This window comes from Ochlerotatus camptorhynchus, unplaced genomic scaffold (genome assembly GCF_037179485.1).
Source record: "Ochlerotatus camptorhynchus isolate MF236.1 unplaced genomic scaffold, CSIRO-AGI_Acam_v1.1 ptg000466l, whole genome shotgun sequence".
In the NCBI taxonomy this organism is placed as follows: Eukaryota; Metazoa; Arthropoda; class Insecta; order Diptera; family Culicidae; genus Ochlerotatus; species Ochlerotatus camptorhynchus.
This window is the reverse complement of record NW_027040952.1, coordinates 863,629-888,920: the sequence shown is the minus strand read 5'-3', so window position 1 is coordinate 888,920 and position 25,292 is coordinate 863,629. Positions and strand designations below refer to the sequence as shown.

Below are 25,292 nucleotides of genomic sequence, written 5' to 3'. Positions count from 1 at the left end.
TCCAGAGATGATTCAAATGTCACTGGTAGCGAAATAGAAACGGCAAGATCGTATCCAGTATTGGTTTCAAGAATTAGTAAGACCGCTTTGTAACAACTTGATCCGGGTGAATCATCCACAAATAAAGACTTAGAGCTCTTCACAGCACTGGTTTGCATCAGACCCTGGAGGCAGTAGACGTCGTACACTGCGCTACTAGCATTCGATGATGGAATTTAGTGCATTTCAGTGTGGTTCTATAGGCCTATTCTGCGTGGCGTGTGAAGTTAGGAGACTCACTGTCACTAGAGAAGTGACAAATTTCACCTCGTGTGAGCTGACTCTCCATGCAAATCAATTGTGAAACGGGCATGGTCTATCAGAGGGTTTGAGAAAAGAGACAAAGAATATTTAATTTAGTAGGAAAGCACAAATCACTTTAAGGGTTCATTAAATCAATTCATTGCTGCCTGAATTAACTGATTGTTAATGCAACCCCTTTGAAAATTTTTGCTCGTGCCAGCGTGGCCACCGCGGAACGTCTTTTTAAAAAGACCTCCTCCTGGGAGCGGCGTCCCAGAGAACAAACACCAGCAGGAAACATATAGGGGAAGACGGGGTAAGACGACCACTCTTTAGATTATTGAAACAATCAACTCTTGAATAAATAAATAATGATGCAGAGTTCTTTGCTATAGTATAGTTTGTGTTGTAAAACACATTGTGAACAAGTGAAACATCAAAATGAACAACAAAAACAAACGTTGCGCAAAACGGGGGTCTGCATTTGTTAAATTTTGTTAACGGAATTTATCATATAATTTATCATGTAAAAGTAAAGTTAGTATAAGGAAAACACATGTCTGTTCCATGTACTTACAGTGAAAAATATACAGTTTTCATTAAATTATGAGATATTACAGAAGCTGTTACAGTTTGAAATGTGTCGGGGTAAGCTATTGAAAATTTAGTCGATAGCTGAATTTATGTATAGGCCCAAAATAGGGGCATTTAGGCCGCATTACATCCATTTCCCCTATGAGGCTTTTTCGAAAACATTTGTAAATCTGTCATCAGTATGAATTCATGATACGATCGTCATAAAATCAGGTGTAATTCATAAAACTAGGTTCAGGACTTCTAAGAAGCATCTGTTACCGGCATTATAAATAAGATGATCAAAGCATTCCAAATGGTGATGGTGCAAAAGTAAATAAGGAATTCCCTCACTAAGCGGCGCTAGTGTAAATGTGAGCTTTATGTATAGATACAGCTATATCTTGAAATCCTCACCAATTACACTCAAACCAAAACTTTATTACAATGAATGTTAGTTCCATTTCCTATCATCCTATGTTCATGAACATCGTTGACCTTGCAGACGATGAAATGATTTTTAATCTTTTTTATTCCGTGTTCTGTACATGCTTTCACCTACAAAAACAAGCATTTGCCTTGATTGTTATGTATAACATGGTAGAACAACGCACACACTTGCCTCGATTCTCTCCAGCAGAAAAGTAAACGAAGATGAGTATGCGAGGAAACGAGCCCTCTTGTTTGCTTTTAGCCTATCCATATCCCGAAGCATGAAGAGAGCAGTGGAGAAAGCACAGGTCTGATAATCGCAACGTTTGTAGTTCGAGTCCCCCCAGTCGGTACTTTTCACTCACTAATACACTCCACATTTTTCTTTCTCAATTTTGTTGCATTGAACTGCAGCTCGGTATATCGCATCCTCGGTTCATGCGGTCTCCACTAACATCCTCTGTTCATCACCACATAATTGTAAGCGTTGGGGTGTACGGAGTCAGGACATCTACGTGAATACGTGTGGACTTAACGTGACTAGAGTCACGTGGTGTAGTGAGAGAATTATGATGTCCATGTCGTCAAATTTGTTGGTTAGTTAGCCAACAAATTTGACGACATTGATCATCTGAACTTTTTTCACGAAGACGGAAACATTCTGAATAGTAAAGATCTCAAGATATATTGTATACATTAGCGCCACATAAGAGTGCAGCACACTATCAAGAGAAAAAAAACTGAGACTGGTAGTCCTATCGCAGCGCGGAGTATCCACGAGCCCGTCAGTACCATAGCAGAGAAAGAGAGAGTCCGTTTGAACGTCGTAGCAAATCGAGTCCAGCAACAGTAAGAAGTGATTTACCGAATCCAAGCTTTAAATAATTAGTTTTGCTTTTTCTGAAGCTAGGCAACATTAGCTGATTAATCCTTTTCCTAAATGAATCCAAGTTTTCCTGCATTGATTCAACTTTTTCCGAACTGAAACCAAACTTGTCAGAGCGGGTTTGACATTTTCCTAAGTGAGCTCCAGATTTTTGTTAACTGCTTTGGCATTTGGCAAGGACACAATCTTGCTTAGTGAAAGTGTAGAAAGTTTTCCGAAGAGAACCGACAATTTTTTTAGCCTAAATTTTCCAAATAGTGTCCAAAGTGGTTCAAAACCTTCCTTAGGGAGTCCAAACTTTTCTGTTGAGCGATTGAATTATATTGAATGTTAGTCTGATTTACCTAACTTTTAACGTAGATTCCGCTCCCTTAGATCCCTTCCTCGTTCTTGTGAGATTCACATCCTTTGAAAATTAGACTGAGATTTTAAAGAATGGACTTTCGTGTGTTCATACCTGATAGTAGATTTTTTTTAAGTATGCACAATTGTTGAGAAAACTGGGTTTACATTCACAAAAAGTACGTATTTTTATAGAAGTTTGGATTTGATCAGCCAAGTTGGATTTTGGCTCCGTCCTTTGAAAAACAGGCTTGGATGCTATAGAATAGACCTTTGTGAGTTCATGGATTTTTTTGAAGCCAGGTTGGATTTCGGTTCACACTTTTGAAATTTGTGCTTGGATTTTATAAAATGGAACTTGCTGAATACCGGAAGGACGCACCTGGTTAATATTCACAAAGAAAGGTATTTTCATAGAAAATTAATTTTTCTGTTTTGCCGAACTGAATTTTGGCTTCTATCTTTGAAAAATAAGCTTGTATTTTAATAGATGTTGCTGAATCCATACGTGAGAGTTGAATTTCTTCAAGTTTTGAGAATACCGAGTTTAAATTCACGAAAGTACGTACTAAAATCTTTGATTTTCTGTTCTGCAAAGTTGAATTTCGATCCTTGAAAATAGACTTGAATTTTATAGAACGAACTTTGTTGAATCAATACGTGATGGTAAATTTTTTGAAGCATGCACAATTTTTTAGAAAACTGGGTTTGAATTCTCAAAAGTACGTATTTTTATAGAACTTTGGGTTTCTTGTTTAGACAAGTTGAATTTCGGAGTGAATTTTACCGAATTGCTGAATCTATACGTATTTTCATAGAAATTTGGTTTTTCGGTTCTGCCAAATTGCATTTTGGCTCATATCTTTGAAAAATAGGCTTGTATTTTTTAGAATGGACCTTGCTGAATCCATACGTGAAGTTTGAACCGGGTTTGTAACTCGAAAAGTTTTTTTTTTTTTGTTTTCCTTTTCTGCTAAGCTGGATTTTGATACTGTCTTTTGAAAGTTTTGCTTAGATTCTATAGAATTGACCTTGCTGAATTCATATGTGATGATTATTTTTTTAAGCACATACAAAGCCAGGTTTAAATTGACAAAATTACGTATTTTTGTTGAATTTGGTTTTTATGTTCAGCCAAGATGGCTCCTTCCTTTGAATATTACGCTTGGATTGTGTAGACCTTCCTGAATCCATATCCAGTTAGATTTTTTGAAGCACGAACAATTGTTGAGAAAACTGACTTATATTTGGGTAGGGAGGAAGTATCGAAAACAGAACGTTTTTTTTTTCTTCATAAGAACTGTTACGTTTGTGGTATTCCGCTTGATGGTTTATCCGGAATTTATCAATACCCAAAAATCAATTGCTTTGATCCTATTCATCTACAATATTGAAAGGATGCAAAAACTTATGCGCGAAATGTCTTGTTGATAACTCGAGTGTTACACATAATAAAGTCAACATTTGTGGCATTAGGCTAAGAAAAAATGTTAGCGTTTGAAATATGCGGTTTAGATATAATGTAAAACGAATTTCAAATGTTTTATTTTTTTGTTTATTTTTTATCCCCCTCCCCTCGACTGGTGCGAGCCTCGAGTGACAAAATGTGCTCTCTGCTCCGCAATCTAGTGCCAATCTCCGACGGACATCGATTGTCATCCATTGATGACAATCGAATGTGCAGGAAGACAGCTTCCACACCTGCGTAGGATATCGCACCCATTCAACACATACGGGCCGGGACACCAATCTTCATAGATCGATTCTCTTGGCTGGCTTCTCCTAAAACTGCTCGAATGATGCGATTCTTTGTGTACTACTTGAAGCACGTGTTTACTTATTATATACATGATAGGCACTTCCATTGACAGTTCGTTCTGCATTAATTGTTTTAGATATTCGATGTACATTTGATAGCTGTTTTCGTCCCGGTCCGTTGCTTCTCCCACAAACGCAAAGCCACGGTTCACTTTGTGTGATGGATGATGGTGAGATTTGCAGACATTTCATTCTATACCGCTAAACTTTGCATGAGTTCTTTACTGTATGATGAATAAGAAGCAACTGAAGACATCACAGTCTTCGTGCCTTCCAGTACATTTATGATTACATACCCGAGCAAAGTCTGAGATCAAATTGAAACCTAAATTTGATGCTTCTATGTCGCTGATGATTAAAGACTGGAACGCGCAATATATGGTCGACAAAAAATCGTTTCATTCAGTCAAAATTTATATCACAATAATCTTCTTATTTTTCTTTTGGTAGTTCAATTCATATATTTAAAGGAAAAAATGTTCGTTTATTCTTTTGGTTTGCCAAATCCGAACTGCCGTGCCTTCCGCTTAACCCCTTCCATTAAATTTTACACAGTGGTCTCATCGAACTTATTCGCCGCCGAACGCCAGTTAGATTTAAACTGCTGCTCGTTTTCCATGGATTTATTAGTTTTTTTTTTTTAGATTCCGTTTAACCAAGGCCCAATACCGTTCGATAGGGTGGAGTTCTGGGCTGTTGGAACGATTGTGATCTTTCGGTACCACAAGGGGTCAAATTGCAAATCTCGAAATGGAGGACTTTTTGTACGAACGCTTGTATGAAAAAGTTTTTCGTTTCGAGATGCGCAATGTGGCCCCAGAATTGCAGCAACATATTTTTGAAGAACAACATGAATACAAGATTCGCTATCAAATTTGTCAATAGCGTAAACTTGAAATCTTATTATGATTTCAGTTTGATGTTGATATAAAAATTTGATTTCGATTTGCTGTCATTTTGATGCTGAACATTGCTCGGGTAGTTATCACACCCCTTGAACTTGTTTTGACCATTATCACTTCTAGCTGTTTTCTATATAGGCACATATTTTTAAAATGTTTGTTTTGATTTTATTCGCCCGATTTACTCGACCGGGTACTACTTTTTCTGTTCAATAGATTATTGATCATTTTGCTAGTAATGGCGACGCTTTAAATCATCAACAAGTGAATCACCGTATCGCGACAGTTCAACCTCCCGAACTCAAATTTGAACTTGCTAATCTTATCATCTTGCTCACAGCAGTGAACAACTTATCGTATACTCTTCGCCATATATTATTAGCGCAATGATAATACAACCCCGATGAATGATTTGAAAACATCAACCGATGCTATTAGTAGAACGAATGCGTTCATCGTTGGCAGTGTACGATCTTTGGTGAAAGTGATATAAAATGTTTTGGACGTTTTTGACTGTAACGCTGTCGTTGGTAGTTTTTAAATATTTCCTGAAAGATGTGGCGAAGCAAAGATCTGTGAAGATAGCCGGTCCCCCAAGTGTACCGTTTTTGGGAAATGCACATCTCTATTGGAATTTACAACCAGAAGGTAAAGAGAGTATTGGCGAATTAAAGCAAAGCCAAAACTGGTCAACATTCCCAGGTAGTTTTGGCGCACAAATCGGTAAAAGAAACTTTCATCTAGCGTCTAATACGACAAACACAACAAAAAACGGTTACGTGCTCAAGTTATTAAGGAAAGAGAAAGTTGACGAAGAGAATCGATCAATGTTACTTAGGACCTATTGCAATATTCAGCTTGAAATTATATCCAACAGAAAAACAGCTCAACTGATTGATTTATAGTCATTACTTGTTTAAAAAAAAAATAAATTTGCAAAACATTCATTGTTATTAAAAATATTTAGAATATACTTCAAAAAATTATCAAAGTTACCCCATTTTACGGTATGTTCGAAAAAAAAATGTTTTTCAAATAATATTTCTTTAAACAAGTACTGAGGATCCAAGAATGCACTATTTTTTTTTGTCTTGTGACCGAGACTGAACATCAGTTTTTTGTTTGTTTTGGGGTTACTTTGTTAATACTCAATGAATGTAAAAACTCGTGAATTTCAAACAATTTTGTTCAAGAAATATGAAACATTGAATGAGTATATAATCAGAAACATCATAAGCAATAAAAAGACAACATTGAATTTGTGATGGCTATATCGGAAATACATTTAATAAATGATTGGTTAAATACCTATTCAATCAGGCGAAGAATAAGCAAATTGTTTTTTTTTTCAGATATTTGGAAAATATATAAAACATGCTTTATAAAAACTCTATAAGATATCAAAGGTAATACCAACAATCAATACGAAACTAACGATTTTAAATTGGCTCACCACTTTAGTAGCCTATTGGTCCCAAGCAAACGATTAACGTACCCTATTCTAGTTGAAATTCTATTACTACACTATGTTTGTTTTGATTCGCTATGAAAGTTTGACAGATAACATCAAGGGTGTGTGGATTCATGCAGAACATGCAGGGGTGAGTGAAATAGCTTGGGACTGCTTGGGACCGTTGTTCTGGTACTGAGTGAGCCAAAAACAATAATGATTTTCTTCGGGACCCAGTGGTCTTAGAGTTACCTCTATGGTAATACCCTAAGCTATAAAATGGAACCAATGTATCCAAGTCGGAAATAATGCAGAGAGTAAATGTTATCATTATATTCTACTATCAATATTACCCCGTTTTACGGTTCCTAATAACATTACAAATTAACTCAGATCTTCATTTGTACTACAAGTTGATGGACAACTTATTCAACTTGATTAATATCTCGTAGAAATTGCAGCGACAATCTTTGCTTTCACCAAATTTGATGCGTTCACAAACATGCTTGCCCGACTGAATTAAGACGTTAACACTTTGATTAAAGAGCTGGACGGATGGCAAGTAGAAGATGATAAAGTGCAAGCTATTAAGAACTTTAGGCCTCCTCAAAACTGCTCCGAGGTGAAAAGTTTCCTCAGATTGTTTACTTTTACGGATCGATTCACCATGAATCGCGCGGACAAAACCATCCGGTTGCGTGCTTTGGCTAAAGCTGATCAGTTCTATTGGACCGATGCAGAGGAACAGGAATTCAACTTTTTGAGAGATTCAAGAGATTTTGACGGAAGAATACGTCCAGAAGTGTTTAACCGCAGTGTTCACTCGGCTGTCGACTAAAGCAGGCCACTCTCGATGTGTGCTACGCGATCGTCTGTTTTTTCGGCGGCAACCATTGTGTGGTCCTCCTCATTGTTCTTCATCAGCAGTTCTTTCGGTCGATGCGTCGTCGACTTTGGAAAGCAACTGTTTCGTGATGAGTGTGTGAGTGCTGACCACGTTTTGCGTCCATTGTTGCAATGGACGCGCTCTGACCCTCGTTGGCGTACAACAATTTGCCATACAATGAAACTACTGGAAGCGGCTCCAGTTCTGATGGAGGAGGCTTTTTGGATAGCGGAAGATAAAGTGTTTATTGTGTTGTACCTTTTGACTATAGTTTTAAGATGTATTGTATAGATACCAAGAATCCTCGGCTCTGTAAAGTTAATTCGGTTGAGCCTTATCAAATAAATTAATAAACAAGTGTTTTACCGGAAGACTTTTCGTGGCTGAGTGAAATGCTGCGGAAAGGTCACGACAATAACCAGTATCCTTAGGGGAAACAGCCCTATTGCTGCGGTACATTAGCAGCGTTAGAAGCCTATTGTTGTGTATGGAGACCTCCTGTGTACTCCTCCACCTCCGGTGTGGACGATGATGTGTACGAATGCAAAGATACTTGCGGCTGTGATACTAACAGTTTGACAGCTCTGTACTGGGTGTACAGCAAACCGTTTATGTTAGCTGAATTTTTTGGTAAAAAAAATATCGTTTGCTGTTTTTCTGTGAAGCATTGATTTGCTGATCATGATCCAGCAATCCGTTTTACTGATATTGAAAACTTAAATTTGCTGTGTAGGCTTCACAAAATTTGTGAACATCTCTTTAATAAAGTAATCTAATCTTATCTTCACCAAATTAACAGCAATGCCCATAATTTAGCATCCGCGTGCACAACATATAGCTCCAGATGAAAATACTATTTACAGCTTGTCAAAAGCTTTATGAGTTACATAAATCTGTTACCTTCAATCTACTGGCTAACAGATGGCGTATACTTGCCAGTAAGCTTTTAGAAGTAGGGATGCCAAGTATACACCATATGTTCTTTAGATGCCTAACATCAAAACATGCACATAGAGATGTAATATCTCTATGTGCATGTTTTGATGTTAGGCACTTTTATTAATGCTACCCAACCCCAAACCAATTGATGTTGAAAAGAAATGCTGAGTCATATTGTATTCGTTCTCTGCTTCAACGATTTATTTTGATCTTATTTGCTGAAACATGCGTCCCTGTAGCCCCCTGTTATGATCCACAGTTTCACACAGCTCAGAACACCACAATTTTTCTACATCAAAAATTGAAAAGGGCGAATCAACCATTTGTAAACAATGGCTTTAAACGCAAATTTCGCGAGAATCAAAATACATTGACGCAATCTAGCATCAGCATCTGATAGAGCAATCTTCATTTATCGAATGGTATTTTTAGTTGGCTTGGGTGCGTTTAGTGTGTTTTCACAAGTAAATTGCGTTTGAAGCCATTGTTTACAAACGGTTGATACGCCTTTTTCAAATGTTGGTATAGATTCCCCACAATGTTCAATGTATTGGAGCACCTTATAGAAACTAGTTTGCGAGAACACCACGCTCGCTATAATTAAATGAATGGTCCAGCGGCCACTTTTTGCTCAGTTCACGAAGTGATAGCCGCCGAGAAAGAGTGCATCATTTTCATTCGCTTTCCAAGATTAACTGTTTTGCTCTTATCAGCGGTGATAGACTTGAGCAAGCTTTGTTTACGGTGCGTTTTCGTAGTGAAAAATGACTTTTCTGGATTGGTTTTTGGCCATCGTTGGACTGGTGCTAGGCATTAACTATTTGCTCGTGCGACGGAATTTGAAATACGGTCACCAATGGCCCGGCCCGGCGGCGTTGCCACTCATCGGATGCTACTATCTGTACTTCAACAAAAGACCCGAAGGTATTGTCTCGCTTGGGCTAATCCCCCGATCGAATTGGTTCCGTGTGACGGAATTCAAGTGGTTAATTGCATTGTCTGGGTTCAATGGGGAAAGTAAATATAGTTCAACAGGAAAAGTCTGGACTATACTTTGAGGGTGCAACTCAATCGAGAATGAATAGATGAAATAAAATGGTGAGTTTATGATTTAAGATGTGATTCATCGGTATAGACTGTAGATCCGCTCGTCATATAGGGCACAATGATAATTGTAATAACCCTTCGAGACGCTTGTTCTCGCGTGGAAAGCCGTTATTAACGCCTCCGATATGAGAATGTAAATTACTGTATATCTCATAACAGAGCAAGAGTCACGGCTCGCTCACCCGGTTGATCTGAACATGAGTAACTAGATATTTTAAATATTGCTAGGACTTTGAAGATTCACAAGAATTTATGGAATAGCATCACACAAATACGTGAACATGCTTTTGTTGTGCGACCGTGAACTTGCTCGTTGTCAATGGTAACGGTGAATGAGTGCATGATACATAAAAATGGTATAATTATGGGTCAGTCGATAGCTCAGGCAAGGCGAGAGAACTGACATTAATGTCCCTAGAGGTTAAAGGTGGTGTAAGCGAATTCCATACTCGACTAATCACGAATGATCTCATATTTGATTTAAAGAATAGATTTTGCGGCTTTCAGATTTGGATGAAGCGTTTCACATGTCTTCGGCATAGGAGATATGTGTAGACATATTCAATTTGTCAGTTGCATTGAATAACATCAGCCAATAAACACTAATGTCACTTCTATGCAAATATTGATCAACTTTCAACTTTTAGCCGCAAAATAAAGCTAATATAGCGAATATATTACTTATCCATCAATTCTACTCAACCAACAACTCTTGCTGAATAACGTAAACATCAAAAGTGCGTTTTCAACAACTAATCAACCTGTACTCAACTAATAAACTGTGTTAGTGCTACTTTGGAAGCTACTTTACAGTCAACTAGGTTTATTTTTAGACATGTGCAGTTTTACAGCCTTTACTCTGCTACTTTACAGAGCTGAATTAACTAGTCGAGATAAGTGATTCATGTGCACTATTATAAAGCCTCTACTCAGCGATCTTGTTGTAGAAGAGCATGTAAATTTGTTTACGTCAGTTCAAAGTATTGGTGTAGCAAAGTTGGTAGTATCAAGGTTCACCAATGCGGTCGTCTCTAGTTCGATTCCAGATTCCGGTACAGTGTTAATAATTTGGTGGTGTGCTTATAACTAATTTCGATTAATTTGATTCGCAGTAGAATAAACTTGATAAATTCCTCCAACAAAAAAAAAAAGCGTAAACAATATTTAACCTGGCGTCAAGAGAAAACTGTTTAGTGATTATTGGATAATCGGGTAAAGGTTGAGTAAGCACCTTTCAAGTTCACACACATCTAAACAGCAGGATAACAGCTGTATAGAAGCGTAAATAGATATGCAATAAGAGCTTGTCCCAACCGTCTCAACAGCCAGAAGTAGATTACTAAATTCGCCAGATTTGCTTGTATAGAGGTTGAGTAAAGGTTTTCTCATATCGTACAACATTTGAATACATCTTGAGGCTGTATAAATAAGATGAGTAAAGCGTTTACATTGCGAAAATAGTTAGTTGGGTTAAGTTACATCGATAAATATTTTGATCGCAAAGTGATTACGTCAAAAAGCAATTTGACTGGTAAATAAATTTAAAAATGGGATGTGATCCTATATTCGGACAGTAGTGTAATATTCGTAGGAGCATCGATTGACATTGATAGCTCGACTTTGTTTACCTTTGTTACTTTCGACGTAATGAAAATATGCTCTTGATGTTTTTTCAAAAAAATCAAGAAGCTATTTCGAATTTCGGCTAACCCAAAACAAATAGATAAATAAACAGTCTGTTCAATTTTTTTTTCACAGCCAAAGCTAGGAAATTGTACCATAGAGGTAACTCTAAGACCAGAAGGTCCCGAAGAAAAGTGCTCAACTTTTTGGCTCAGCTCTGGTACTCTCTTTGGTCCCAAGCTAATCGATGCACCCCTCGAAACATATGAAAATCCACGAACCCCTCATTTTATCTGCCAAAATTTCGTAACGATTCAAAACAACATAGTGTAATACTCGCGTAACATTTAACAAAATTCACTTATGTCTATGCTTCGTAGGAGTTGACCCGATTACTCGCGACTTACCCAAGGTTAGAGGGGTACATTGTCGAAGGATAGGGTCAGGGGAGGAGCTTGGGGAGTGGGGTTTCGTTGTCTCATTAGAACGTTGTCATCAGTATGAACGGTAGTGCGGTTCTAGATTCGCCTGGAGTTCGACCGGCTATGGTGACCAGTGGGCGACGATGAGACTCATCGAGACGGGGGGACAAAACAAACAAGAATTTATAAAGAGAGAAAAAAGACATAGGAATTAAATTTTTATACTAGATATTTGCAGATTGCTTGGGCCTCGAGGATATTCAACAGTCGCTCTCTGGCGTCGTCATTGCCAAAATAAATAAATAAATAAACTGAGTAATGGATGGTGTTGAGTACTTGGTACTGATAGTCTGCTAGTAGTAGACGAAATATACGTAGCTGTCAAAAGATAAGCAATTATAACGGAATTAAAAGGGAATAAATCAACACACTTAAAAGGTTCTTCATAAAGGTATTCTGTTAAGAGGTTCGACAAAATAAAAAGATTGAAGATTAGCCTACTAGACCATTCGATGGGACCGAAATAACCATCAACCTTGCCATCAACCTCGTCATCAATATATAGACAAAAGTTGTCACCTATCGAGATATAGTACATCGAGATATGGAGAGTTGACTGATTAAGCAAATTCTCTCCAATTAACTCAGCATCTGGGATGAAACCTCAGTAAGCAAAAACGATCATAACCATAAAACTATCACAACACACACATCACGAGTGATTGACATGATACTATTAAATGGAATCGATTTGTTTAATCATGAAGAGGAATTACCTGTTTGATGTGGACTGAGATTTAACTCATAATCTGCTGCTTACTAAGCAAAAAGGGTTGCCACTAGGCCACCGAGATTTCGAGATATAAATATCATTACGGCGATGGCGATGATGAGTATCACGCAAAATGAATCATCAGTGAAAAAATAACAGCATCCAAGGAATTATCATAAAATGACTTTTTCGGAGTGCTGAACCATGGTTTCGACCAGGATCGAGAATGCGTCAAATTACACCACTGCACTATTGGAAATCTCCATACAAGGAGGTGGCCCAAAATATTTTCTTGCTTATTCTCCATTGTTTTGATTGTCTGTGATAACACATTAATCATTAATAATTTTGAGATCCTGAAGATCCTGGAGTTAAGATTTTGATGTTATATAGACTCAATGTGGTTTGGTACGCACGTGCCCGACATTTAAACACATCTTCCTATCATTATAAAGCTTCATCAGAACATGCGCATCATAGAATGGTAACAATAAGATATTCAATGCTCTCCAAATTATTCTGGAGCTACGTTCTTGAAGTTTTGCATGCTCAATGAATAAGTTATTTAATGCTTTTCAAACCATTATGGGATTTAGATCTTGAAGTTCTACTGACTCAATGAACTCTTGAACAATGGCCTGAAAATCTTTTTGAGTTCGTGAATTCTTGTCCTTGGCCTGGATGAAATTTGAACTCGTGACTAAGATCAAGAAACTAACCCAAGAAACGCTTAAATGTATGTATGTCCTAGGTGATCATCGATGATCAACCAATAATGTTTGTGAATGTTAGAACTTCTACCGATTGGATCTGCTTAAAAATTTGCAAAAAACCAAGTTAAATGATTATTTGACTATTTGAATAGCTTTTCGATAACTTTAGTACCACAATAATTTTTGACATGCATCGAAAACGACCAATTTTTCATTAATTTTTGTATGGCGTCCGTTACGAAGGAAAAAATCACAGCTGCATTTATTTCTCCCACGTATATAATGCATTTGGTTCTATCTTAGGCTTATAGTGTAGCATGATAATGTGGTTTCCAAACACACCTGATTTTAGAAGTTTGATGTTAGATATTGAAGGCATCATATAGTAGTTCAATTATCACAGACCGGGTGAGAAAACTTATATGAAATCCGTTGCGGTAACTTAATGTCACGGAAATAATGTGCTTGGGCAACCATGTAGTTCGATTTATGTCGACCCATCTGTAATAAAACGGCTAGCTCACCGGTACTAAAGCCCGATTCAAAGTAAATTTGGACGCATTCAAGTGATCATAACTCAAGAATTAAACAACATACACGGTAAATCAAAACGTCAAACAAAAGGATATTTATTCAGTTTTCAAACGATATATAACAAGCTATTATATTTCACCGTTTCGAACGAACTGTCGCACTTTACTTGTGATCGATGCCATCATGATCTGCACAGTCGCTGGTGACACTGTACCGGCGAACTTATTCCACTTTAAACGCATTTGTTGTGCATTTGTCACACCGCATCCTCGAAGTTTTCGCTTGTCAATTGCCCAATATTTTTTGATCGGTCTGAACTCAGGGTAATTCGGAGGATTAATCTCTTTGGCGACGAAATTAACATTGTTTGCAGCATATCATTCAAGTACCTCCTTAGAGTAGTGGCAGTTGGCTAGATCCATCCAAAACATATCGTTGGTCTTGTGTTGCCGAATGAAGGGTAAAATCCGGTTTTTCAGACACTCTTTAATGTAAACCTTCGATGTCATTGTGTGAGATGTGATGAAAACCTTGGCCATAACTGCAGATTTCTTGCCAAATCATTAGTTTCCGAGCAAACTTATCAACAAAAACAAATTTATACCTGGAAAGAACATCCCAACGACCATTTATGAGGTCCAGGGATTTGTTTATAATCCTTTTTGACATATGTTTCATCATCCATTAAAATACAGCCATCAAATTTTGTCAAAACTCGTTCGTATAGTAATCGTGCTCGCTTTTCGGCCACTAAATTTTGTTTCAGGGAGCGATTCGGATGTTTACTGGCAGAAAAAGACTTATATCCTTCTCTTGAAAGGATGTTACGCACGGTGGAAAAGTTGGAATCGTATGTCTTTGCCAAATCACGTATGGAGACACCTGGGTTGCTTTTCACGTACCTCAACACCTTTCTCCTCAGCTCTTTGTCCCTAGTGCCACTTTTATGATAGATGCGCTGTGCTCTATCCACACTCAGAGTATCCTTGTAACGTTTGATTACAAGACTCACCGTTGACTTTGAGAATTTTAACACTATTTTTGAGGCAGACCACGAAGGGTTCTCTAGAGAGTGCAAGAAAGTGAAAGTGATTGGTTGGAAATGCATTCGAAAGTGTTTTCGTTTATCATAATCCTTTTCATCAGAACTTTTATTAGGCGATTGGCAATCTGGCCAGATGATTCTGATTCGAGGCAGGTGCAAGAGCTTCTTTAAAGATCCGACGGAATGTTGTGAAATGTTAAGCTAGAATTAGGAGATGCAACAGTCTTTCAAGTATTGGCTTCACGTGCAAACCATCGTTCATTTGGTGAGTTCGTTCCTGTTTATTTTTTCACTTGTTTCGATACCATCTATCAGTTTTCTACAATTTTGTCTTGGACATCTTTTCGAAGAGCCACGTTCATACTGTAATTTATCGAGCGCACAATTTTCACATGTTGAGATCGAGTGGGAACGTCAAGATAGTCATCCAAGTGCTTTTGTTTCCCACCAAATCCACTTGCAGCCACAATCAACGATTCTACGAATCGCGAGCGCTCACGAATCATAAAACCGCCGACTGCGGCACTCTGAAATCGAAATTGACAGGCGCTATGCGTCTAATGGTTTTAAAATTCTTGGTTGCGTGAAATATATGTGTGAGAATATCTTTTTGAGATTTTAGTAGTCACGTTTTGTTTGTAGTTTATATTTTATTTCTTTCATGTAATTATCGTAAATAATAGTTATTCAATAATAGATAGTTCATCCATATATTCGTACTTTGACGCGAAGCGCTGTGGATTATGAGATGCTCGATGACCCTGGAGGGATCGATTTTGCTTATTGAGCAGAAAATCATGGGTTTAATCCCAAGCTCTCCGTCATGACTCTTAAAATTCATGATCACTAAACAAAATGAATATGTTCTTTCGATAGCCGGCTATCGAGAGATTAAATAAACAACAAATAAACAATGCATACTTTTGGTTGCATCGCCAACTTGAGGTGAATCCTAACCGAATACCCTACCCAACTCTCCAACTCCGTAGCACTTATGAGGGTGTCGCTAAGTCGGTGGCCTCTCGTTAAGTAAGTACTACATCAACATTTCCTTCCCTATCCCTAGTTATGGTAAAGATGGGCGTGGCCGGGAATAGCGACAGTCATGCTTCTGTTACTCTTGTTTAGATTGGAACCAATGTTTACTCCCCAGCATTATTCCTGAAAGTAGTCCAACTGAGAATTTTAGAAGAGACGTGAGTGTCGCTAGTATCCAATCTACGAAGTATATCATAACAACGCTAACGCTAACGCTAACCACGAAGGGTTCTCTAGATGTTTGTGCACAATTAATTTTCTTTTCTCAAGTTCCATAATCCGTAATTTCGGGATGCGTCGATCAATCAATCATTTCTTCGTCAATGAAACATCATCTAATGCCTGTCAAACGTTTTTTGTTCCAACCACCAGGGGCGCGGTGGTGTATTAAACCGTGCGTCCAGATTTACTTTGAATCGAGCTTTATTACCTGTCTCGAGGGCGGCTTATCCACTTATTCGCCTTGACACCAGTCCCGAAGTGACGTTTCTTCACACACATTTTGACAGTTCCTTATGGGGTTTTGCGTTGGAGTGAGAGAATAAAAAAAATCCGCCATGTTTCTCACATAGCCTGACAGTTACATATGAGATTTCTCCATACGAGTAAAGAGTTACAGAGCTCTCGTCAACGCCAATTAGGTGGACTCACAACACAAGAGCGTAAAATTATTGACTGCGTAGGCTGAGTGTGAAAGCCAGCGCTGCCATTTATACAGATTTATCTGTATTATACAGATTTTTTAATCTTAATACAGACCCGATACAGAATACAGATTTATCACAGATTTTTAAATTACAATACAGATTTATACAGATTTTTATAAAATGAATGTTATGGTGTTTTTGACAGCATTCACAACCAGAGGACCAACCGCTTTCGGATGCATATGGAGCTGGTAGTAAACGATTTGAGATTGTATGGGGATTTACAGTATTAATTGAATATTTCCAATATAAGCATGTGTGTTAAATACAAGAAAAGTGCCCGAGCACATTAAAATGGTACAAATACAAGTACTCGTAAACATTTTACTTGCATTGAAAATGTATTTCGTAAGAAATTGCGGATTTTCTGATATTCTCCATACTGCAAAAATGTTTTTACCAGCACTGGCGGGGCGACATCTCTCGACTTTTCGGTGTAACTACCACACAAATGATGTAATTAATTGTATTCATCTATATTAAAAATATCAAATAGTAATGAACTCGTGCACTTTTTTGCATTTAAAACTGCTTATCAGGAAGATAATGAATAGAAACTAAAATCTCCATACATTTTCAAACGGCTTCATATCACTCTTATAAATAAGTACGGACGATATCACAAATGGCGCAATTATATACCGTATGGTTAGTACGATAGCCCGAATAGGTGGTTAAGCACTTTTTATGGTTATTTTGTATGCACTGTATTTGTAAAACAACAAAACATGATTTATTAAGAAAAAAATCGTCAATACAGAAAATACAGATTTTTTAATAGAGTGGATACAGATTTTTTATAAAACCACCTGGCAGCTCTGGTGAAAGCACTACACTATTCAATCCATTGCTCTGTGCAGACCGTTTGTACCAAACGGTAAAGGACGAGGCAATGAAAGAGTCAACAAAAACATTCAGCCACTCACGAGCAGGTGACGCACACCGCTTGCCTTCGCTCACACAGCATGTAATTGAGTCATTTTTTCATAGAAAATGTAGGCTCAGTCATTCAAAACAAGTACTGGGTACCATCACGGCAGAATAAACGTGTTGACTGAGCTACTGACTGAGTGCTCGGCTGTCAGTGACTCGTTTACCTCTCAATCATTCAGACTCTCACGAGGCAGTGAATGATGAGGCAGATGGCAGTTCATATTCATATCAAAATGACTCAATGAACCTGACTATTTTGCGCACTGCGTCACAACCCAACACTAAAGTGAAGTGGACAATACTGTTTCGTAAGTCGAAATGCACAGGCTCGTGTAGTACAGAAAGAATAGCATACAAAATATTTATCTTTTTCTTGAATTTTATTGAGGGACATATAACAAATAGGGGGTGGTACCGGTACGGCCGATCTGCAACGTTGCGGCCCTTGTTCAAATGTGGAGAGATAGGAAGGAGGGTTCTGTATCATACCTGTTGCCGTGCAGGGGCTTGGAAGGAAGAGTAGAACTGTTCGAAGTAGTGTCCTGGCCTAGAAAAGCGGTCGCAGGATCCTCGGAAGTTGGCAGCAGCTCTACTTTAGCCCGCAGACGGATGAGAAACACATCGGCATAAGTAACAATAAGCGAGGGCGAACCCTCCGGACCTCACTGTACCTCTGCCTCAGCAACGTCTGTTTCACCAAACTGAACGCGTGTGGCACAACGATAGCAAGTGGGTTTCGTTGGTCAACGGCTAGAAAGTCTCGTACTTCGGAAACCAGGAGGGTGGAAGGAGGGCGGAAGGATGGTGGAAGGAGGGTGGAAGGAGGGTGGAAGGAGGGTGGAAGGAGGGTGGAAGGAGGGTGTTGTCGTACCGTTGACGCACTGCTCAGGCGACCGGGGTGTGGTTCTCCGTCCTGCACTATTCTAGGGACATTTGATCTTGGCCGGCGGAGCCGGAGACGAGCTATAGCCACGTGTTCACACGACCTGTGAAGCAGAGATGCTTCGGTTCTGTCCTCCCGGATGCTCGAATCTGGGGTGGCTGGGAACGGGTTTAATGTTCCGGAATAAGCGGGGTAGCTATACTGTCTGACCCGGATCCACGAGGATACTCAAAACTCGTCCATTCGTCCAAAATCCTGAAGCAGCTGGCTTCTTACCGGTAAAACGTGGCCACTCCGCTGCTAGTAAAATGTGGCAACTGCTGACCTTGTGACACGGCTGGTTCGGATCACTCGTTCGGAAACAGAAGAAATTCACTGATCCTAGACATGTTCTTCGCGGAGTTTACAAACGCAGCGTAATACACTCGTGGTCGGTCTCTAGCCCTCGTTTACTCGTTTTTTCTGCAAAGTCACTTTTTTACGTCAGGCATCCAAAATTATTGCTGGTTTACTATTTGTAAGGATATTTATTTATGTTTGAATTAAGTTTGTGTTAAGTGTCATTTTTTTTTGACAATTTTATAGCCATGTACGCGTTTTTTTTTTTCAACTTGGCACCTCCAAATCGACACGCAAAGCCATCAAATTCATACTATTTCGAGGAGATGCCAAATTCCATGATGGAAAAAGACCCATAACTCTTAACACTAATTTACAAAGCATTTCATATATTTGTTTTCATTAATTCATCACGATGTTTATGTTCTAGTTAAAAATATTCAAATAATCATAATACGAGCCATGAATAAAGTGTAAAGAACGTAATTAATTAATATAAGTTGAATAAAAAAAAACAAGAAGAATCTTAACATACATGACTTAGAGACTGGAAAGGCATGTTACCAGAGCAATTGGTAACACATCTTGGAAGAGGAGGTGAAGTTTCAATCTTTGTTCAATTCAAAATACTAAATACCTTGAATATTAAACTCCGTCCACTTATCACGTTCCAGATGTGATGGATTTCATATTCACGCTAAGCCGCAAGTACGGGAAGATGTTTCGCGTATGGGTCGGAATGCGGCTGGCACTGTTCTGCACCAACACACCGGATACGGAAACCGTCCTTAGCAGCCAGAAGCTGATTCGCAAAAGTGAGCTGTACAAGTTCCTGGTCCCATGGTTGGGCAATGGGCTGCTACTCAGTACGGATCAGAAGTGGTTCAACAAGCGTAAGATCATCACACCGGCGTTTCATTTCAAAATTCTCGAGCAGTTCATCGAGGTGTTCGATAGGCAGAGCGGAATTCTGGTGGAGAAACTGAAGGCGGAAGCTACCGGGAAGCTGGTGAATGTATATCCGTTTGTTACGCTGTGTGCCTTGGATGTGATTTGTGGTGAGTACTGTGAAGATGGGAGGCTATTTGAAACTGATATCGATGAATTTGTTTGATAGAAACTGCCATGGGAACACCAATCAACGCCCAGACGGACGTGGATTCAAAATACGTAAAAGCCGTTACGGAGCTGAGTTATCTGCTTACGACTCGATTCGTGAAAGTGTGGCAACGATCTGATTTTCTTTTCAATCTATCCCCGGACAAGAAACGCCAGGATAAGGTGATCAAGGTGTTGCATGACTTCACAACGAACATCATACAGAAAAGAAGGAACGAGCTGCTGGCTCATGGTGATAGCGGCATTGAAGGAGATGAAAGTATCGGATCTAAGAAGAAGATGGCATTCTTAGATGTTCTGCTGCAAGCTTCAGTCGACGGTTGCCCATTGACTGACAAGGAGATTCAAGAAGAGGTGGATACGTTTATGTTTGAAGGACACGATACAACTACGATTGCCATAGCCTTTACGTTGCTGCTGTTGGCGCGGAACCCAGAGATCCAGGAAAAGGTGTACAAAGAGGTTATTGAGATAATAGGGTCTGATTTGAGCACCCCGGCCACTTATAGAAACCTTCAGGATATGAAGTATCTGGAGATGGTGATCAAAGAATCGCTTCGATTGTATCCACCAGTACCGATTATCGGACGGAAGTTTACCGAAAAGACTACGATCGGAGGAAATGTCATTCCGGAAAACTCTAACTTTAATCTCGGCATCATTGTAATGCATCGTGATCCGACGCTGTTCGAGGATCCGGAAAAATTCGATCCGGAACGTTTCAGTCCCGAACGAACCATGGAACAGTCATCTCCCTATGCATATATTCCGTTCAGTGCGGGACCGAGGAACTGTATTGGTAAATATGAAATTGCATCTTGAGAGCGATCCGTATTCAGTCAAGCATAAACTTTTTCAGGTCAAAAATTCGCCATGCTGGAGCTGAAAAGTACCCTTTCGAAGGTGATTCGTCACTATCGATTGACCGCGGCTGGACCGGAACCACAGTTGATAATTCAACTCACGTTGAAGCCGAAAGATGGACTGAAGATTGCCTTTGTACCGCGTACTTGATGGAAAGGATCTGGATATCAGACCTTAAACTATATAGTGGCTTACCAATTGTGATATACTTTATTTGTTTGTGGATTTCTTTGATTTAAAATATATGACAGATTGAAAAGTAGCAGTTTTTGAGATCCTTTATTTGAAATTCCTTACCAAATGATCCGTTGAGCTTCCCGATAGTCACTCCAGTAGAACTCTTTCTTAACAAATATATAAAACGTAGCGGCGTTGATTGCCAGGTTACCAACCACTTCCAACGCGAGCAGTTTATTCGATGTCCGAATGTTGGTTTGAATCAATCTTAGAATGAGGAATGGTAATATGAAGTACCGAACTTCGATCAACTGCTGCAAGGCTACCGAAGCAAGGGTAGCTGTCACCCAAAGCAAACTGAATCCAACTGTTTGCTCGTTGTTGTTACTGCTAGGAAGAAGCAGCTGCCCCAGCAGAACCAACACTGCGAAGTAGATTGGTATCGGTAGGTATCGGGCGAACCACCATCTAGCGTAGAAGCGATTCCATATGTAGAAAGTGTAGTGGCGGTTGTCGGCAAGCATGTACGGATGAACGATCGTGTTCATATGGACTGCGGCGGCGAAAAGGCACAAGCAGACGACAGTGATTGGCCACTTTCTGCGAATGAAGCGAGCTACCCGTTTCAACGAGGATAGGGCGTGCGAACTGCTGAAGGCGGCGAAGAACAGCGAGAAGTAGAAGACCTGGAAAAGGGAAGTAAATTCAATTGACAAATCAAAGTTGGCACTCGTGGAGAATAGAAGAACTATGAGAGTGATGATGGTTCCAACATTTTCCACGGGGAGGCATACGAGTGCAATCTTAAAATGTTTTTATTTTGGAAATGGAGAATTTTATTTAAATCTGGTTGCTGCTACAGTTGTAGAAAAGCTGAAATCTATATCTACCACATAGCAACACCACTACTACTGGATTGTACCACATGGCAACACTACTACTAGATTGAACTAGCATTTTCACCAAATGTACTAGAATGTTTTGGTTCTATCTCTTTCACTCTACTCAAAACTGAAATGCATAAAAAAAATGACAAAATGATACGCACTCTTTGCACACTGTCAAAGAATCATTGTACACAAAATCAACTTTGTGCAAAACCAAAACAAAAATAGTATCCCATTTGGTGGATGATGGCACAAGCTTCTAAGAAAACTCTATTACAGCGAACCACATTATTTTAATTGATTTCTTCGCCAGTTAGTCGTCTGTCACTTCGTTTGTGGTACTAGTCGCTGGTGATAAATTTATGACAGCCGTTTCAAATTCCAGAGTTTGAATGATAAATTATTGAAAAAAAAAAAAGATCAAAATAGTGAGATACGATCATTATGGATTATACATGTAGGAAATTTGTCAAATAATGTAATATTATGTTAATTTTCATTGCAATGTCATTGAAAGGTTATGAAATTTCGTTTTTTAATGCACCGATATTATTTAGGTTACGCGGATTTTTCTTCTATTATTCGGTTTTAGATCCGGTTAAATGTTTCTATTCGGCCCAGCATACGATTGCCAGTTTCAAATAGTGGGATATGGTGAAATTATAACAGTGACTCAACTAATTCCCAATGATATACTAAGTCTACGTGTCTGGAGTTTGCCGATTACACGCAGCTTCGGAACCGGAGGACTATTCGATACTTCCATACAATGTTATTTTCATATCCGGACGGCGGACCGTGAATCGTCAACTAGTTTATAAATTTAAGTTTAATTGGAAAAAAAAAAGAGGGTAGACCTAGCTTTACGTGGAAGGATACACTGAAGCAAGATTTTGTAAGGTATGAAGGGATGGATGAAAGAGTCTGGAAGTTGCTAGCAAAGGATAGGGAAAAATTAAAGTAAAAAGCAGAGGAAATTTATAAGGATAGTGCGCTTTCGGATGAGGTAAGTCATCTTAAAAAGGTAATTTCGTTGGTACAGGTAAATTCATTGAAATAATTCGGTCTTGAGTACATATATAACCCTTTTTTGTGAACCCCTCCTTGATAATCTTTTCAAAAATAAAATAGAAAACAAGACCTTAAAGCACCCAAACAAAACATTTAAAATTTATCTTATCATAGAAAGAGAGTTACAATAACAATTCCTATTATCTAAAATAATTAAAATTCGGATGCAGAGGGCTTGGAAAAATTGTAAATCATATATTTTAAAATATTATTTTAAATATTGGGTTGGGGAGGGGCAGCCTAAGGGAATCAAAGGTTTTGTTGACTGGACGAGGGTTCGTGGATTCGCCAGTCCCTTGTCACGTGATTACAGATGGCTATCTGGTCGTTTTGTCTTCCAAAGGTCTTCAATGAAGCTGATTCACCCTGCTGCAACAAACCATCAGGCAGAACTTTACAACCGGTAAAGTATCTGCAGACATTGGTGGGTTCCATTCACATCACATCACATCACATCACATCACATTACATCACATCACATCACATCACATCACCGATATTATTTAGGTTATGTTTTGTATGATTGCAGATTCCCATCCCGAAATCGACGGCCAAGTCAGTGTGCTAGATATACTGGATTATGTTGGGGACTCCAAGCTAGCGGATTTAGAGACCTAGCATATGTTGTGCCTTGGCTACACCAGGAGATCCGCAGCAAAGCACGAATTGAGGGGAATGGGTTTGTGCTGCAAAATTCCCATCCCGGGGAGCGGTCACATGAAATTAATTTAAAATTGACCCACGACAACAAACTTTGGGACTTATATTCTAAAAAGTCTACTTCAACAAAATTATGGGAGCAAATCCGCTCTGTCCCTGTTACGTAAACAGTGGCAACCTTTCTCCACTGCGCATATTTGTTGCTCCCCGAGTTCAGAACCCGAAGAGTGGAAGTTTGTCCTCGTTGCATCCCGGGATAATGCAACGATCCTGCAGCAACAAAGAAAATGTTAAGCGGTGGAGTTTGCGTTTATGTAGTCTAAAAGTGCACTTTTTTCCTGATTGCAAACAATTATATTACTGTCACTTGTCATTTTGTAGAAGACCACCTTTCCTATAATTGGATAAGCTTTTTGATCACCAAAACTTACAGAAAAAGCCAAATTTTCAATTTCAAAAGTAAAGTTTTTCTCACCTGAGGAAGATGAATCTTGGCCACGTGCGCCGATTTATCTCCAATGACGATCGATCCATTAAGAACAAGAAACCCGAGGAAGCATAAAATGTTTAAAAAGTAACCGAAGTACAGCGTCAGGGAACAGCCAAGTACATCCAATATGATTTTGGGATTGCCAATCAGAATTTTCACTGCTTGAAAAAGATCCTGCAAGGAAATCCAGTTAGGGTCACATTTATCGATTCAGATCAATCGTTTACCTTGAATCCATAATGTCGACTTTTCCTTTTGGTTCCCTTCCCATTGGCGAGACAAATGTCAAGGGTCGTTTTGATAACCTGGTCACCAAGTACCAACCCTACCCACACAATGTTCGTTTGTCGCATCAAGATGGCCATAAATGCCGCAATGGCTCCCCAGTTGTGCATTCCTCTCAAATTAAAGTACACCATAATCAGCACCATCGTTACCGACAGGACATCCGTGTAGTACAGATGTGAAAAAAAGTACAACGGTGGAAGGGTGGCCAGTGAGATGGATTCCAACAACAGATAGACATCGCTCCGATTGGCCAAGACCACCTTACGGATGATGAAAATCAGATATACATTGGCAATGGATGCTATCAGCGAAACCATTCGTAGGTGATAGATCGAACAAGCCTGGAACGGTCCGAGCAACGATGCTGATACCAGGTAGAGACCCGGAAAGGTCGTGATTTTTTCGTCCCACTGAAAAACGTCAATTTATGAGAACAAACTATTTAAGCTATAAACTATTCAGATCTTACAACTTCGAACCGTCCATGGCAATAGTGTTCACCTTGACGCAGGTGGAATTCCTCGTCTACCACCACCTTCGAGGTCCGATAAATCAGATGGAACAGGACAAGGGAAACAATTGAATACACACTTACGAATGCGAAAAAGAGGATATGGTTTCGCATTTTTTGAACGTCTCAGAAACGACATCAACTTCAAGATGATGATGATGTATTTGTTTACGTTTCTGCCGGTGACAACGCGAAACACCGAGCCATCGAAGTCATACAATGTCATCTGATAAGAAGCACGAAAAGTTTTGCACGCAATATGCGGCAAACTTGCATGCAAGTTAGTAATGTTGATCTAATCTACTGGAGATTTTCGATCCATTTGTGCCTTTGCATTATGTCGCTGTATTACTGATTAAGGTAATTAGTGAACTATAATACGATTTTTATTGCTTGCGCATTGATGACTGGCATTAAACAAGTTTAGGCATCCTCATAAAGATAGTAATTTTTGCAATTGAAATGCGTTCTCTTGATTTACCGTGCAGCACACAGTGACAGTTGAGCATACAGAGAGAGTAACTGTTGTTCTGTTTTGATTCCGAGCTTTCTTGTTTATAACAAGGACGCCGCTAATTTCAATTTTGCTTGCTGGAACA

General features: G+C 39.0%; 2 protein-coding genes across 3 annotated transcripts; one reads left to right on the top strand and one right to left on the bottom strand.

Moving 5' to 3' along the window:
* Positions 1-5,694: 5,694 nt before the first annotated feature.
* Positions 5,695-20,871, top strand: LOC135712216 (cytochrome P450 4d2-like). Of its 2 annotated transcripts, none has more exons than XM_065235180.1 (4): positions 5,695-5,883; positions 19,301-19,684; positions 19,744-20,544; positions 20,605-20,871. In XM_065235180.1, exons 1-4 carry the CDS (start codon positions 5,730-5,732, stop codon positions 20,757-20,759), a joined length of 1,494 nt encoding a protein of 497 aa, XP_065091252.1. In that variant the 5' UTR covers positions 5,695-5,729; the 3' UTR covers positions 20,760-20,871. The 2 variants fall into 2 exon arrangements, with proteins under 2 accessions (XP_065091252.1, XP_065091251.1); XM_065235179.1 differs by lacking the exon at positions 5,695-5,883 and adding an exon at positions 9,188-9,434.
* On the bottom strand, positions 20,870-24,841 carry Alg10 (alpha-1,2-glucosyltransferase Alg10). Its single transcript, XM_065235181.1, has 4 exons — positions 24,652-24,841; positions 24,122-24,592; positions 23,880-24,068; positions 20,870-21,472 (listed from the first exon to the last, which is right to left on the bottom strand). Exons 1-4 carry the CDS (start codon positions 24,805-24,807, stop codon positions 20,903-20,905), a joined length of 1,386 nt encoding a protein of 461 aa, XP_065091253.1. The 5' UTR covers positions 24,808-24,841; the 3' UTR covers positions 20,870-20,902.
* Positions 24,842-25,292: the final 451 nt, after the last annotated feature.